This window comes from Meles meles, chromosome 19, assembly GCF_922984935.1.
Source record: "Meles meles chromosome 19, mMelMel3.1 paternal haplotype, whole genome shotgun sequence".
Taxonomy (NCBI): Eukaryota; Metazoa; Chordata; class Mammalia; order Carnivora; family Mustelidae; genus Meles; species Meles meles.
The window spans coordinates 45626811-45639673 of NC_060084.1; the positions used below are offsets into that span (position 1 = coordinate 45626811).

General features: G+C 53.4%; 1 protein-coding gene across 2 annotated transcripts in view; it reads left to right on the top strand.

Annotated features, from left to right (window-relative positions):
• Positions 1-12863, top strand: part of SUPT5H (SPT5 homolog, DSIF elongation factor subunit) — a 29018-nt gene that overhangs the window by 13929 nt on the left and 2226 nt on the right. For both annotated transcript variants that reach the window (XM_045986758.1, XM_045986759.1), the window contains 18 exons: positions 3743-3994; positions 5054-5143; positions 5253-5323; positions 6768-6873; positions 7116-7209; positions 7301-7437; positions 7905-8060; positions 8160-8306; positions 9150-9296; positions 9384-9509; positions 10311-10395; positions 10722-10841; positions 10923-11025; positions 11115-11242; positions 11338-11443; positions 11871-12029; positions 12147-12315; positions 12656-12859. In XM_045986758.1, the coding sequence (XP_045842714.1) occupies positions 3743-3994; positions 5054-5143; positions 5253-5323; positions 6768-6873; positions 7116-7209; positions 7301-7437; positions 7905-8060; positions 8160-8306; positions 9150-9296; positions 9384-9509; positions 10311-10395; positions 10722-10841; positions 10923-11025; positions 11115-11242; positions 11338-11443; positions 11871-12029; positions 12147-12315; positions 12656-12859 (2400 nt within the window). The remainder of the gene's footprint in view (positions 1-3742; positions 3995-5053; positions 5144-5252; positions 5324-6767; positions 6874-7115; positions 7210-7300; positions 7438-7904; positions 8061-8159; positions 8307-9149; positions 9297-9383; positions 9510-10310; positions 10396-10721; positions 10842-10922; positions 11026-11114; positions 11243-11337; positions 11444-11870; positions 12030-12146; positions 12316-12655; positions 12860-12863) is intronic.

Sequence of the window (12863 nt, forward strand, 5' to 3'; positions counted from 1 at the left end):
GCAGGGAGCCTGCTTCTTCCTTTCCCCCCTGCTCCTCCCACCACCACTCATGCTATTTCTCTCCCTCACTTGCTCTCACTCTATCTCAAATAAACAAAATCCTTTAAAATTTAAAAAAAAAAAAAATTGGGAAGAATTCACCAGTGAAGCTGTCTAGTCCTGGCTCTGTGTTTGCGTATGTGTGGAGATTTTTTTCTATTACTAATTCATTATCTTTACTTCTTGTAGGTTTATTCAGATTTTCTATTTGTTTCTGAGTCAGTTTTGGTAATATATGTCTTTCTACAGAAAACATTCATTTCATTGAGGTTGTCTAATCTGTTGGTGTACACTTCGTCACACTGTTGCTTCATAATCCTGTCAGGTTGGTGGTAATGACCTTTCTTCCATTCGTGATTTTAGTAATTTGAGTCTTGAGTAACTTGAGTCTCTTGTCTCTTGGTCAGTCTGGCTAAAGGTTTGTCAAATTTGTTAGTCTTTTCAGAGAACCAGCTTTTGCTTTTGATGGACTTCTCTGTTTTTCTATTCCCTCTTTTATTTATTTCCACTCTTATTTCTTCGCTTCTGCTTGCTTGGGATTTTAGTTTTCTTTTCCTTTTCTAGTTTCTTTCTTTTTTTTTAAGAGGCAGGAAGGGGCTGAGGGAGAACGAGAGAGAGAATCCCAAGCAGGTTCCATGCCCAGCACGGAGCCCAGTGTGGGCCTCGATCCAACAACTTTGAGATCATGACCTGAGTGGAAATGAAGTGTTGGACGCTTAACAGACTTAATCAGGCGCCCCTCCTTTTTAGTTTCTTTTCTTTTTTTTTTTTTTTAAGATTTTTATTTATTTATTTGACAGAGATCACAAGTAGGCAGAGAGGCAGGCAGAGAGAGAGGAGGAAGCAGGCTTCCTGCTGGGCAGAGAGCCCGATGTGGGGCTCAATCCCAGGATCCTGAGATCATGACCTGAGCCGAAGGCAGAGGCTTTAACCCACTGAGCCACCCAGGCGCCCCTCCTTTTTAGTTTCTTAAAGGTAGAAGTTTAGGTTATTTATTTATTTTTTTTAGATTATTTATTTATTTGACAGAGAGAGATCACAAGTAGGCAGAGAGGCAGGCAGAGAGAGTGAGAGGGAAGCAGGCTCCCTGCCGAGCAGAGAACCTGATTCGGGACTTGATCCCAGGACCCTGAGATCATGACCTGAGCTGAGGGCAGCGGCTTCAACCACTGAGCCACCCAAGCGCCCAGAAGTTTAGGTTGTTGATGTGAGATTCCTTTCTTTAGTTTCTTAAAGGTGGAAATTTAGGGTTGTTTTTTTTTTTAAAGATTGTATTTATTTATTTGACAGAGGGGGAGAGAGTGATCACAAGTAGGCAGAGAGGAGGAAACGGGCTCCCTGCTGGGAGCCCAATGCAGGGCTCAATCCCAGGACCCTGAGATCATGACCTGAGCTGAAGGCAGAGGCTTAGTCCACTGAGCCACCCAGGCGCCCGGAAATTTAGGTTATTGATGTGAGATTTCTTTCTTTCTAGATTTTATTTACTTATTTGAATCAGAGAGTGAGTGAGAGCTTGAGCAGGCAGAGGGAGGAGAAGCAGGCTTCCCACTGAGCAGAGAGCCAGATGTGGGGCTGTACCCCAGGACGCTGCTATGACCTGAGCCAAAGGCAGATGCTTAACCAGCTGAGCCACTCAGGCACCCCTAGACATTTTCCTTTTTTACAGCTGTAAATTTACCTCTGAGTACATCTCTCTCACATCCCGTAAAAGTTTTAGTGTTTTTGTTTTCATTCATCTCAAAATACTTACTAATTTCCCTTGTAGTTGTTAGGTGTTTCTGTTTGTGTGTGTGTGTGTGTGTGTGGTTTTTTTTTTTTTAAGATTTTATTTATTTATTTGACACAGAGAGATCACTAGTAGGCAGAGAGGCAGGCAGAGAGAGAGGGGGGAAGCAGGCTCCCTGCTGAGCAGAGAGCCCGATGTGGGACTCCATCCCAGGACCCTGAGATCATGACCTGAGCCAAAGGCAGAGGCTTTAACTCACTGAGCCACCCAGGTGCGCCAGGTTTTTTGTTTGTTTGTTTGTTTGTTTGTTTTAAAGATTTTATTTATTTATTTGACAGAGAGATCACAAGTGGGCAGAGAGGCAGGCAGATGGGGAGAGGGAAGCAGGCTCCCTGCAGAGCGGAGAGTCCGATGCGGGGCTTGATCCCAGGACCCTGGGATCATGACCCGAGCCGAAGGCAGAGGCTTAACCCACTGAGCCACCCAGGTGCCCCTGATTTTTTTGTTTTAAATATTTTATTTTTAGGAATGCCTGTGTAGCTCGGTCATTAAGCCTCTACTGTTGGCTCAGGTCATGATCCCCAGGTCCTGGGATCAAGCCCTGTGTTGGCTCCCTTCTCGGTGGGAAGCCTGCTTCTCCCTCTCCCACTCCCCCTTCTCTCGCTCTCTGTTGACTAAATAAATATAATCTTTAAATAAATATAATAAATATAACCTTTAAAATAAATAAATAGATAGATAGATGATACAGTATTTTATTTTTAAGTAACCTCTGCACCCAGTATAAGGCTTGAACCCACAACCCCGAGATTAAAAGTCGCACACTTTACCCATTGAGCCATCCAGGCACCTGTAATTCTTATATTTAATCCATTGGTTACTTAGTGTATTTCCATACAGTTTTGAATTCCTAAATCTGTTACTGATTTCTAATTTCACTTGCGTGGGGTTGGAGAGCGTATCTCATATAATTTCAATTCTTTTGCAGTTGTTGAGACTTAACTTAATGGCCAAACATATGGTTTATCCTGGAGAGTATTAAGTGTGCCCTAAGAGTATGCATACTGGTGATGTTCGACAGAGTTTTACCTGTGGATGTATTTGTGGTCTAGTCGGTTTATAGGATTGCTCTAGTGCTCTGTTTCCTTGTTGATCTTCTGTCTAGTCCTGTCTATTTTTGAAAGTGGGGTCTTGTAGCCAGTTGTTATTAGTGAACTGTCAGTTTCTCCTTTTATTTCTGTTGCTTTTTGCCTTTTGTTTTTTGTTCCTGTTGTTACGTACTCCTTGTATCTTTTTGAACAATTGAACGGTTTATCAGTGTAAAATGTCCTTTTTTATCTCTGGTAGCTTTTGTCTTAAAATGTGTTCTGTTTGCTTTTAGTGTAGTCATTCCAGTTCTCTTCAGTCCCTTTATTTTTTATATGTAGTATACACCGTTTACCTTTCCTTCTTTCTTTTTTTTTTTTCCCCTTTAAAGACAGCATGCTTTGGGGGGGCAAGGGGCAAAGGGAGAGAGAGAGAATCTCAAGCAGGCTTCACACCCAGTGTGGAGTCCAACGCAGGGCTTGATCTCACAACCCTGAGATCATGACCTAGGCCGGTATTAGGAGTCAGACACTTAACTGACTGAGCTGCCCAGGTGCCCCTATGTTGGCTACCTTTCCATGTCACTACATACAGATTCGTTAGTTTGTAAGTTCTACTTTATATTTCATGGAATGATTATGCTGTAGTTTAACAATTCCCTCATGGAATGATTATGCTGTAGTTTAACAATTCCCTCTTGAGGACATTTACAAATGTACAGTCTTGTTTGTTTGCTGTAATCAGTAACTTTGCCACGGACATCCTTGTGTCTGGTCATTGCACGGATGTTTCTGTGGGATAACTTCCTGGAAGAGCGGGCACTGTTATGGCAGCTGTCACTGTTGTAGCACTCCTATCTCACTGTCTCTTATCGCGGGCTTGGCCCTGCAGCCCCTGCAAATTAAGTCAGTGGTGGCGCCGGAGCACGTGAAGGGCTACATCTACGTGGAGGCCTACAAGCAGACGCACGTGAAGCAGGCCATCGAGGGTGTGGGCAACCTGCGGCTTGGCTACTGGAACCAGCAGATGGTACCCATCAAGGAAATGACAGATGTGCTCAAAGTTGTGAAGGAAGTGGCCAACCTGAAGCCAAAATCCTGGGTCCGCCTCAAGAGGGGCATCTATAAGGACGACATCGCCCAGGTGCCAGGGCTGGGGGCAGGGCAGGGAGGCTGAGGGGCCAGGGCTCCCTGCTGTCACACTCCTGCTCTCCTGTGCCCCTCCCTTTTCATTGAAATGGATGAGTATCGTCTGTGCATGTTCAAAGCACAGGGAGTAAGATCTGAAGGAGGTGAGGGAGGGAGCCTTATAGGATTCTTGGGGAAGAGAGTTGCAGCAGAAGGAACAGCATGCACATAGGTCCGCCCCAGCTGAAGCAGAGTGCCCCAGAGTGAGAGTAACAGGAGGAGGGTTCAGGAAGGGGACTGTGCCTATGGCCTGTCCTAGGGCTTTGGCTTCTACTGGAGGTGGAGGGATGTGGCGGGACTTGGATTTTAATAGGATTGCTCTGACAGCTTCTTGGGAGGTAGACTCCTGGTTCTTAGGGACAGTATTGCCCACAGGACACTGTTCTTGGTTGTGTCTGTTGAGGAGCGAGTTGTTCCAGAATCTAGTGGATAGAAGCCAGGATTGATGCTAAAGTCCTGCAGTGTAGGAGACAGCGCCCCGCAGTAAAGAATTACCTGGCCGTCAAACCCTGGGCTGGACTGCATGAGGCCACAGGAGCATGGAGACCAGTGAGGAGACCGCTGCCATAGTCCTGGTGGCAGGTGATGGTGGGACAGGCCCAGGGTGGCAGCAGGGAGGAGGGGGATGAGGTCAGTTTCTGAAGACAGAGCTGACGGGTTGGTAGCACATTGGAGATGGATGGAAGAGTAAGAGGGAGCCCAGAATGACTCCCAGGCTGTGTGCCAGAGCAGAAGGAATGATGGAGTGGGAGAAGACCGGGCAAGGAGCAGGCTCGGGAGCCGGCAGGAGGTTGGTTGTGGTTGTGCTAGGCTTGGGGGGCCTTTCGGACATCCGAGGAGAGGTGTCAAGCAAGTAGTAAGTATTTTGCTTCTCAGCTGAGGGGAGATAGGCTAGAGAGAATGCAGGGAGTTCTCAGCAGTGTGATTTCTTCCCCATCACCCGCTTTCCTACCCTTCCTGTGTCTGGGATGGGAGAGGGAAGACCAGGGTCCTCCTGACCAACCCCTCTCCTCAGGTGGATTATGTGGAGCCCAGCCAAAACACCATCTCCTTGAAGATGATCCCCCGCATTGACTATGACCGCATCAAGGCCCGCATGAGCTTGGTACCAGGGGAATGCCCTGTGGCTCATGGGTGGGGAGGATGCCTGATCCTTGCTGGTGGCCGAGCCCTCCTCCTCCACCCTTTCCACCCGCGCCCCCTTTCCTCCACAGAAAGACTGGTTTGCCAAAAGGAAGAAGTTTAAGCGGCCTCCACAGAGGCTGTTTGACGCCGAGAAGATCAGGTGAGTGTCCTTGGGGCCTGGCTGGGTGAGGTCCCCTGAGCTATGACGAAGAGTGTGCTCCGGGCTCCCCTGCAGGGTTGGGCCCCCTGACCCATCCTTGGTTTACTTTGTGACTGGTCAGCTTGGCAGCATCACCTCAGCCAAGTTATTGAACATCCTGGGCCTCGGGCTCCTCTGCTATAACCACCAACTGGGATGCTCCCTGCCTTCTGGGATTGTCATGAGAGTCAGATGAGTTAATGTGCACGTGTACTCCGAATAGCACTTGGCTCCAGTATCATAGACGGCAGTTGCATCCTTCGGCATGTCAGACTTTGTGAGGTCTCTTTCCCTGACGTCCTAATGCCTGGACAGTGGAGTCAGGGCTGCAGAGCCCTTCCCCATCAGGGGGTGTCCCTCACCCTCCCCAGTTGGAGGGAGCTTTGGAGCAGCCCAGTGACCCCAGCGTTCCAGGGCTAATCAGAAGTCTCCTGATGGAGAGGGCGGGAGACAAGGAGACGGAGCAACGTGAATCACTGGTCCTGTTCTAGAACCCCTTGTCAGCCACCAGATGGTTTTTTCATGCCTTTAAAGGGGAATTATAGAACACCTTTTGAGCTGCACCCCAGGACTTGGCTATTACTTCACATGCCCGAATTGGACCCTCTTACCCCCCTGCTGTCCACTTGACCAGACCTTCTTTTATTGAGTGCCCTGACCCGGCCCACAGAGCTTGCTCGGGCTCCGCCAAACTCAGCACACCAAGAAGAGGATCGAGTGGCAGGAAGAGCTTGCCCTGTTCCCCCACGCTCCCTTTTTGGGAGTGGGGCAGGCTTTCCCTTCTCACTGTAGAAGCGTGGGCCAGAACTGAATGTAGCCCACCCACATGCAGGGCCGGGAGAGTTAGGGCAGAGGCTTGGGAGTCCCAGCCCCCGAATTCAAATCTGGACTCAGACCACCCTAGCCAGGAGGTGTGCCCCATGCATGCTTCACTCCCTCATTTCCCTGGGAAATGCAGGGCATGTGAGTGATGTCACAGGCTTTGGGGGCAGTCTGAAAGGTGCTTGGCCTGGCCAGGCGCAGGCTGAGTGCTCCATGCGCGATAACCATTGATGTGGTCCAATATTGTGTGGAGCTGGTATTTCACCGAGTGCCTCCAGTGTGCAGGCTGCTGCTCTGGGGGACTAGCAATGAGTGGAAAAGGTGAGACCGGAGCGGCCGTTCTGGTCAGGGAGATGCATCAGACAGTAGCTCGTTGGAGGGTGAGCTGCGCTGTGCTGAGCGGTCACGCAGGAGAGAGCGCAGGGAGTGCAGGGACAGGGTACTCGGCCAGGAGGACACGCAGTGGGGCGGGATGGGCAGCGATCCTGTGATCCTTCCCCCTCCGCCAGCAAAGGAGCCTGAGGCTTAGCAAGATTCTCTCCTTAGTCCCTCTCCCAATCTTGTCTCCCCCACAAAATCCCAGGTCCCTTGGCGGCGATGTTGCCTCCGACGGTGACTTCCTCATCTTCGAGGGGAACCGTTACAGCCGGAAGGGCTTTCTCTTCAAGAGCTTTGCCATGTCTGCTGTGGTGAGGGTCCCAAGGGGCGTCTTGCTTACCATGCTGGGGAGCCGGGAGGCCAGGTTTTCTCTACCTCCTTCAGTCCAGGTCCCAGATCAGGGGGTTATTGGGGTCTGTCCTGGATAATCTTCCAAGTCAGGAGTGTAGGAATGCCCCTGTGGAAATAAATCTCACCATCTAGCTCCCTTGGCTGGGCTGTGACACTGACCTTCGTCTACTTTCTCCTCTTCCCCTTGTCTCTTGGGGCTCAGATCACGGAGGGTGTGAAGCCCACACTCTCTGAGCTGGAGAAGTTTGAGGACCAGCCGGAGGGTATTGACCTTGAGGTGGTGACTGAGAGCACAGGTATTTGGTCCCTGGCGGTAATTCAGGCCAGAGAGGAGGGGGCGGCTCATGGCTGGCACCCCCAAAGTCAGCCATGCACCTGCCCCTGCAGGGAAGGAGCGGGAGCACAACTTCCAGCCTGGGGACAATGTGGAGGTGTGTGAGGGTGAACTCATCAACCTGCAGGGCAAGATTCTCAGCGTGGACGGCAACAAGATCACCATCATGCCCAAGCACGAGGACCTCAAGGTGGGCGCCCTGCTGCCTATATGTATGGGTCGGGTTGAGAGCAAGGTGTAGTCTGGAGTAATCTGAGGGGGCTGCCTGGTTTGTGTTTGCTGTAAGGCTGCGTGTGTCTGGGTCTTTGTGTCCGTCTGAGGGTTTGTCCAGGCTACCTAGCATGGTGTGTCTGGGGTGAGACTTTCTCCGGCTAGGTCTGAGGAAGTGTCTAGTCTGTGTCATATGTCTTGGGGACCAACTTTCTGTGTGTGGAGTAAAGGGGTGTCCAGGCTGATATCATGAGTCTGAGGTGAGCTGTCTCTGGGGCAGTCTGAGGGTTGTCTAGGCGGCCTGCAGGAGTCTGTGGTTGGGTGCTGAGCCTGGAGTGGGTCTTGGAAAGGTTTTCTGAGAATACGAGTGGCTTCTGGAAACGGTGAGGCAGGCAGGCTGTGGTGGCTTCCCTTCCCTGGCTCAGCGTCCCCACACCTTGTCCCTAGGACATGCTGGAGTTCCCAGCCCAGGAACTTCGGAAGTACTTTAAAATGGGGGACCACGTGAAGGTGATTGCTGGCCGATTTGAGGGTGATACAGGTCTCATTGTGCGAGTGGAAGAGAACTTCGTCATCCTCTTCTCTGACCTCACCATGCATGAGGTAGGTGGGGGGAGGGGAAGCAGCGTGGAATGTGCCAGGACGAGACCCAGGCTGAGGAGCTACTGGGACCCTGCTTCACCCCTTTCCTGTTTCCCATAGCTGAAGGTGCTCCCCCGGGACCTGCAGCTCTGCTCAGAGACGGCATCGGGCGTGGATGTGGGGGGCCAGCATGAGTGGGGGGAGCTGGTGCAGCTGGACCCCCAGACCGTGGGTGTCATCGTGCGACTGGAGCGGGAGACCTTCCAGGTGTGTGTGTTTTACTCAGTGGCAGGGCTTCCTTGTAGGGGTCTCCCTCTCCCTTGAGCTCCTCTCATCCTGGGAGGTGGTGGAGTGTGGTAGCCATGAACCCAGACTGCTCTGGGGGGCCAATCAGGGCTGTCAGCCTGGGTTGGCTCTGTGGTGTTGGGCAAGTGGCAGGTCATTGACTCTTTCTGTGCGTGTTTCATACCCTATAAAACAGAGATAATAGTAGCATGCACTTCATTTGTTATGACCGAGCCCCTGAGATCAAGTATGTAAACCTAGATGCTTGCTCAGGGCTGGGGAGTGCAGGTGCTCTCCTCCCCTCCACCCATACCCAGTGCACGTGGGAGTCAGAGCCTAATGCTAGGACCCTGGACTTTGATTCATACCTGGGCCCTATTGCTCCATGCTGTGTGATGCTGGGCTAGTGACTCGCTCACTCTGGACCTGAGAGTCCCCCCTGTGTAAAATGGGAATCGTGACTGCAGCCATCTCAGAGGGAAGTTTTGAGGCTTCAGTGAAATACTGTGTGAAGAATTTAGTGGGGGGCCTGGCACACAGTGATGGGTAAATACTATGTTAACATCTACTTCGCCACTCATTTCTCAGGTTCCTGATGCTTAGTTGGGATGGACTGTCCTCTCGAAAGGCATTTTGGAATGACTAGGAATATTTTTGTTTGACCCAGTGCCTGGGCGGTGGTTCCCTGAGACTGCCAGGGAGTTTGGACTTCTGCAGAGCGTGGGACGGTCTTCCACAAGGAAGGATTGTCCCACCTTAGGGAAACCCTGCTCCACGTCATCCCTTTGTACTCTCACGGTTCAGCATCCCCCTCTCCATCTGTAGGTGCTGAACATGTATGGGAAGGTGGTGACCGTCAGGCATCAGGCTGTGACCCGGAAGAAGGACAACCGCTTTGCTGTGGCCCTGGACTCGGAACAGAATAACATCCATGTGAAGGACATCGTCAAGGTCATTGACGGTCCCCACTCAGTGAGTATAAGCTCCCACCTGTCGGCCCTGCTTGAAACTGCTAGTGTGGGCCACAGTCCCAAGAGTGACCATCCTTTCCCCATCCAGGGCCGGGAGGGCGAAATTCGCCATCTCTTCCGCAGCTTCGCCTTCCTGCACTGCAAGAAACTGGTGGAGAACGGGGGCATGTTTGTCTGCAAGACCCGCCACCTCGTCCTGGCAGGGGGCTCCAAGGTGAGGCGGGTGCAGTCCTTGGCCCTTGGGTTCCTAACTTTCCCTGGCCCTAGCAGCGACAAGAATGGGCTTGTTGGGGATTAGGAGGGCACGTGTCAGGCTCAGGTCCTTGGCAGTTTACTGAGATTCCAGGCTTTTTACCAAATCATTCCTCCATTCAGTTTTTTTGAGCACCTGACAGGCTGGAGATACACCAGCGAATATGCGAACATGTGTGCGCTTCTAGAGCTGCTAGCTGGAGACGAGCAGATCAGTAAATACAGACGTGGTGCCGCATGAGGCGAGGACAAGCACCATGAAGGAGAGTAGAACAGGATAGGGAGAGAGAATCGTGGGGGAGTGCTGCCTTAGAGGGAGAAGGTTCAGGAAAGGCCTCCTTGAGATGACACCCAAGCACAGACCTGAATCAAGGGATCCAGAGCTGTGGGACTGTCTCTGGGGAGCAGCAGATGTAGATGCGGTGGGACGTGTGGGAAAGCAGCACAGAAGCAGGCATCAGGAGGTGAGGCCCAGACTCTGGGGAGCTGGGAGCAGGAGCTGGTCCTCAGGGTCCTGTGCACGGGGCGAGGACTTCTTCTGACCCTGGTCAGGGGAGGACTGGGCCTCTTGATTGACGGCCCCATAGTGGCATGGGGTGGCAGTTTCCCCAAAGGGAAATTGAGGCATCATCACCAGAAGGAGTGAGGGATGGCCTCCAGGCCAGTTCAGGCAAGAGCTCTTCCCAAATGGAGGCAGGTGGTGGCCTGGGGGAGCCATTCCTCAGGCTCCTGCCTGCCCGTTCACTACTCGTCCCTTCCTTAGCCCCGAGATGTGACCAACTTCACAGTGGGTGGCTTTGCCCCCATGAGCCCTCGGATCAGCAGTCCCATGCACCCCAGCGCTGGAGGTGAGAGCGAGTTGGGCAGGGGTGGGGCTGGGGACTGGGGGAGGGAGATCATTCGGCCCACACCCTCTGGGTGCCTGCTCCACTGGCCTGGCCATGATGGGGTTCTTGACTCACAGTAACCAAGACCCTCCCTCTGCCCCGCAGCCCCCAGTGGAGGCCAGGGAGGTCACGGTGGTGCAGGCTGCGCGGAGGAAGCTCCTAAACCGGGGGTGTGCCTTGGGGGGTCAAGCTGGGGAAGAGGGGGCTTGAGGGTGCTTTGTCTGTAGACACAGCATGTAGGGGAGGACATGGCCTTGGGGATTGGTGACGTTATCCTTCTTCCCTAGGTCAGCGTGGTGGCTTTGGCAGCCCCGGTGGCGGCAGTGGAGGCATGAGCAGGGGCCGGGGGCGGAGAGACAACGAGCTCATAGGGCAGACCGTGCGCATCTCCCAGGGGCCCTACAAAGGTGACCTTGAGGGCCATGTGGAAGGCCTGAGGAGGGGCATGGCGGGCACCCCACCCGGTCTGACGTCCTGTCTCTCACCAGGCTACATTGGTGTGGTGAAGGATGCCACTGAGTCCACAGCCCGCGTGGAGCTGCATTCCACCTGCCAGACCATCTCTGTGGACCGTCAGCGGCTCACCACGGTGTATGTGCCAGGGCAGCATGGGGCCAGGGGTGGGGGTGGTTAGGTGGCCAGAGGGCCCTCCTCACCCCACTGGTTCTCTGTGTCCACAGGGGCTCACGGCGCCCGGGAGGCATGACCTCCACCTATGGGCGGACACCTATGTATGGCTCCCAGACGCCCATGTACGGCTCTGGCTCCCGCACACCCATGTATGGCTCTCAGACGCCTCTCCAGGATGGTGAGCTTGCCCAGGGACAGGATGAGGGGTGATGTGGCGGGGCCTAGAAACAGGGTGGAACAGACGAACACCTCTCTCCCACTCTCCCGTTTTAGGCAGCCGCACCCCGCATTACGGTTCACAGACACCCCTGCATGATGGCAGCCGTACTCCTGCTCAGAGTGGGGCCTGGGACCCCAACAATCCCAACACGCCATCCCGGTGAGGATTGGGGGGTGGGGACAGGGTTCCCTGAGCCCGTGTGTGCAAGTGGTTATGCTGGGTGTCTGCGGGATAGAGGGGTCCGAATGGCCCTCCCTGAATTCTCTGCTCCCCGCCCGGGGCTGCTTATGTGCGAAGGGGTAGGTGGGGCTGGGGGTGGGGGTCAGATAGTGTCCAGTCCCCACCGGAGTAGCCTGCCGTGGTTAAGACCAGGGCTCCGAGACAGATTTGTGCAATCTGTGCGATCGAAGTCATGTGACCGGTTTTGTGACCTTGGGCGGCAGCCTTGTCTCTGCCTCCTAGTTTGAGCTGTGAAATGGAAGCCTATGGACGGGGCTGTTTTGAGGTGTCCAGTGCTGTTCTGGAAGCATTTGCTGCATCGCTGTCATCACCGCAGTCATTCTCAACAGACTTCTCTCTCCAACAGGGCCGAGGAAGAGTATGAGTATGCCTTCGACGACGAGCCCACCCCATCCCCACAGGCCTATGGGGGCACTCCCAATCCCCAAACACCCGGCTATCCCGACCCCTCGTCCCCACAGGTCAACCCTCAGTACAACCCACAGACGCCAGGGACGCCAGCCATGTGAGTCCACTGGGGTTGACCCTAATCAGACCTTGCCCCGACCCTCCCCACTGCCATTACCTTCTTCTCTTCAACACCATCCCCAGCAAGTGCCCCCTTCTGTCTCTGACTCTCCAGGTACAACACAGATCAGTTCTCCCCCTATGCCGCCCCCTCTCCGCAAGGCTCCTACCAGCCCAGCCCCAGCCCCCAGAGCTACCACCAGGTGGCGCCAAGCCCAGCAGGGTACCAGAACACCCACTCGCCGGCCAGCTACCACCCCACACCCTCCCCCATGGCCTATCAGGTATTGACCAGCTTGCGTGTCCTTAAGGGCGTTGGGCTACGGTGGGCCAGGGTGGCGCAATCGGTTTGGTTCAGCTCTCAACTCTTGGTTTCGGCTCAGGTTGTGATCTCAGGGTCTTGAGACTGAGCCCTGTGTCAGGCTCCAAACTCAGTGGGAAGTCTGCTAAAGTTTCTTTCTCTTCCTCTGCCCCTCCCTGCACTCGAACCCTCTCTCTTTTCACTCTCTCTTTAAAATAAATCTTGAAAAAAGGGGGGGATGGGTTAGAATGGGCCTTGGGTCTGTGGGGACAGCCAAGCTAGATGACCTAGTCCCAACAATGCTGTCCCCTTTTCACTCATAGGCCAGCCCCAGCCCGAGCCCTGTTGGCTACAGTCCGATGACACCCGGAGCCCCTTCCCCTGGGGGCTACAACCCGCACACACCAGGCTCAGGCATTGAGCAGAACTCCAGCGATTGGGTAACCACAGACATCCAGGTGAAGGTGCGGGACACCTACCTGGATACACAGGTGGTGGGGCAGACAGGAGTCATCCGCAGTGTCACAGTAA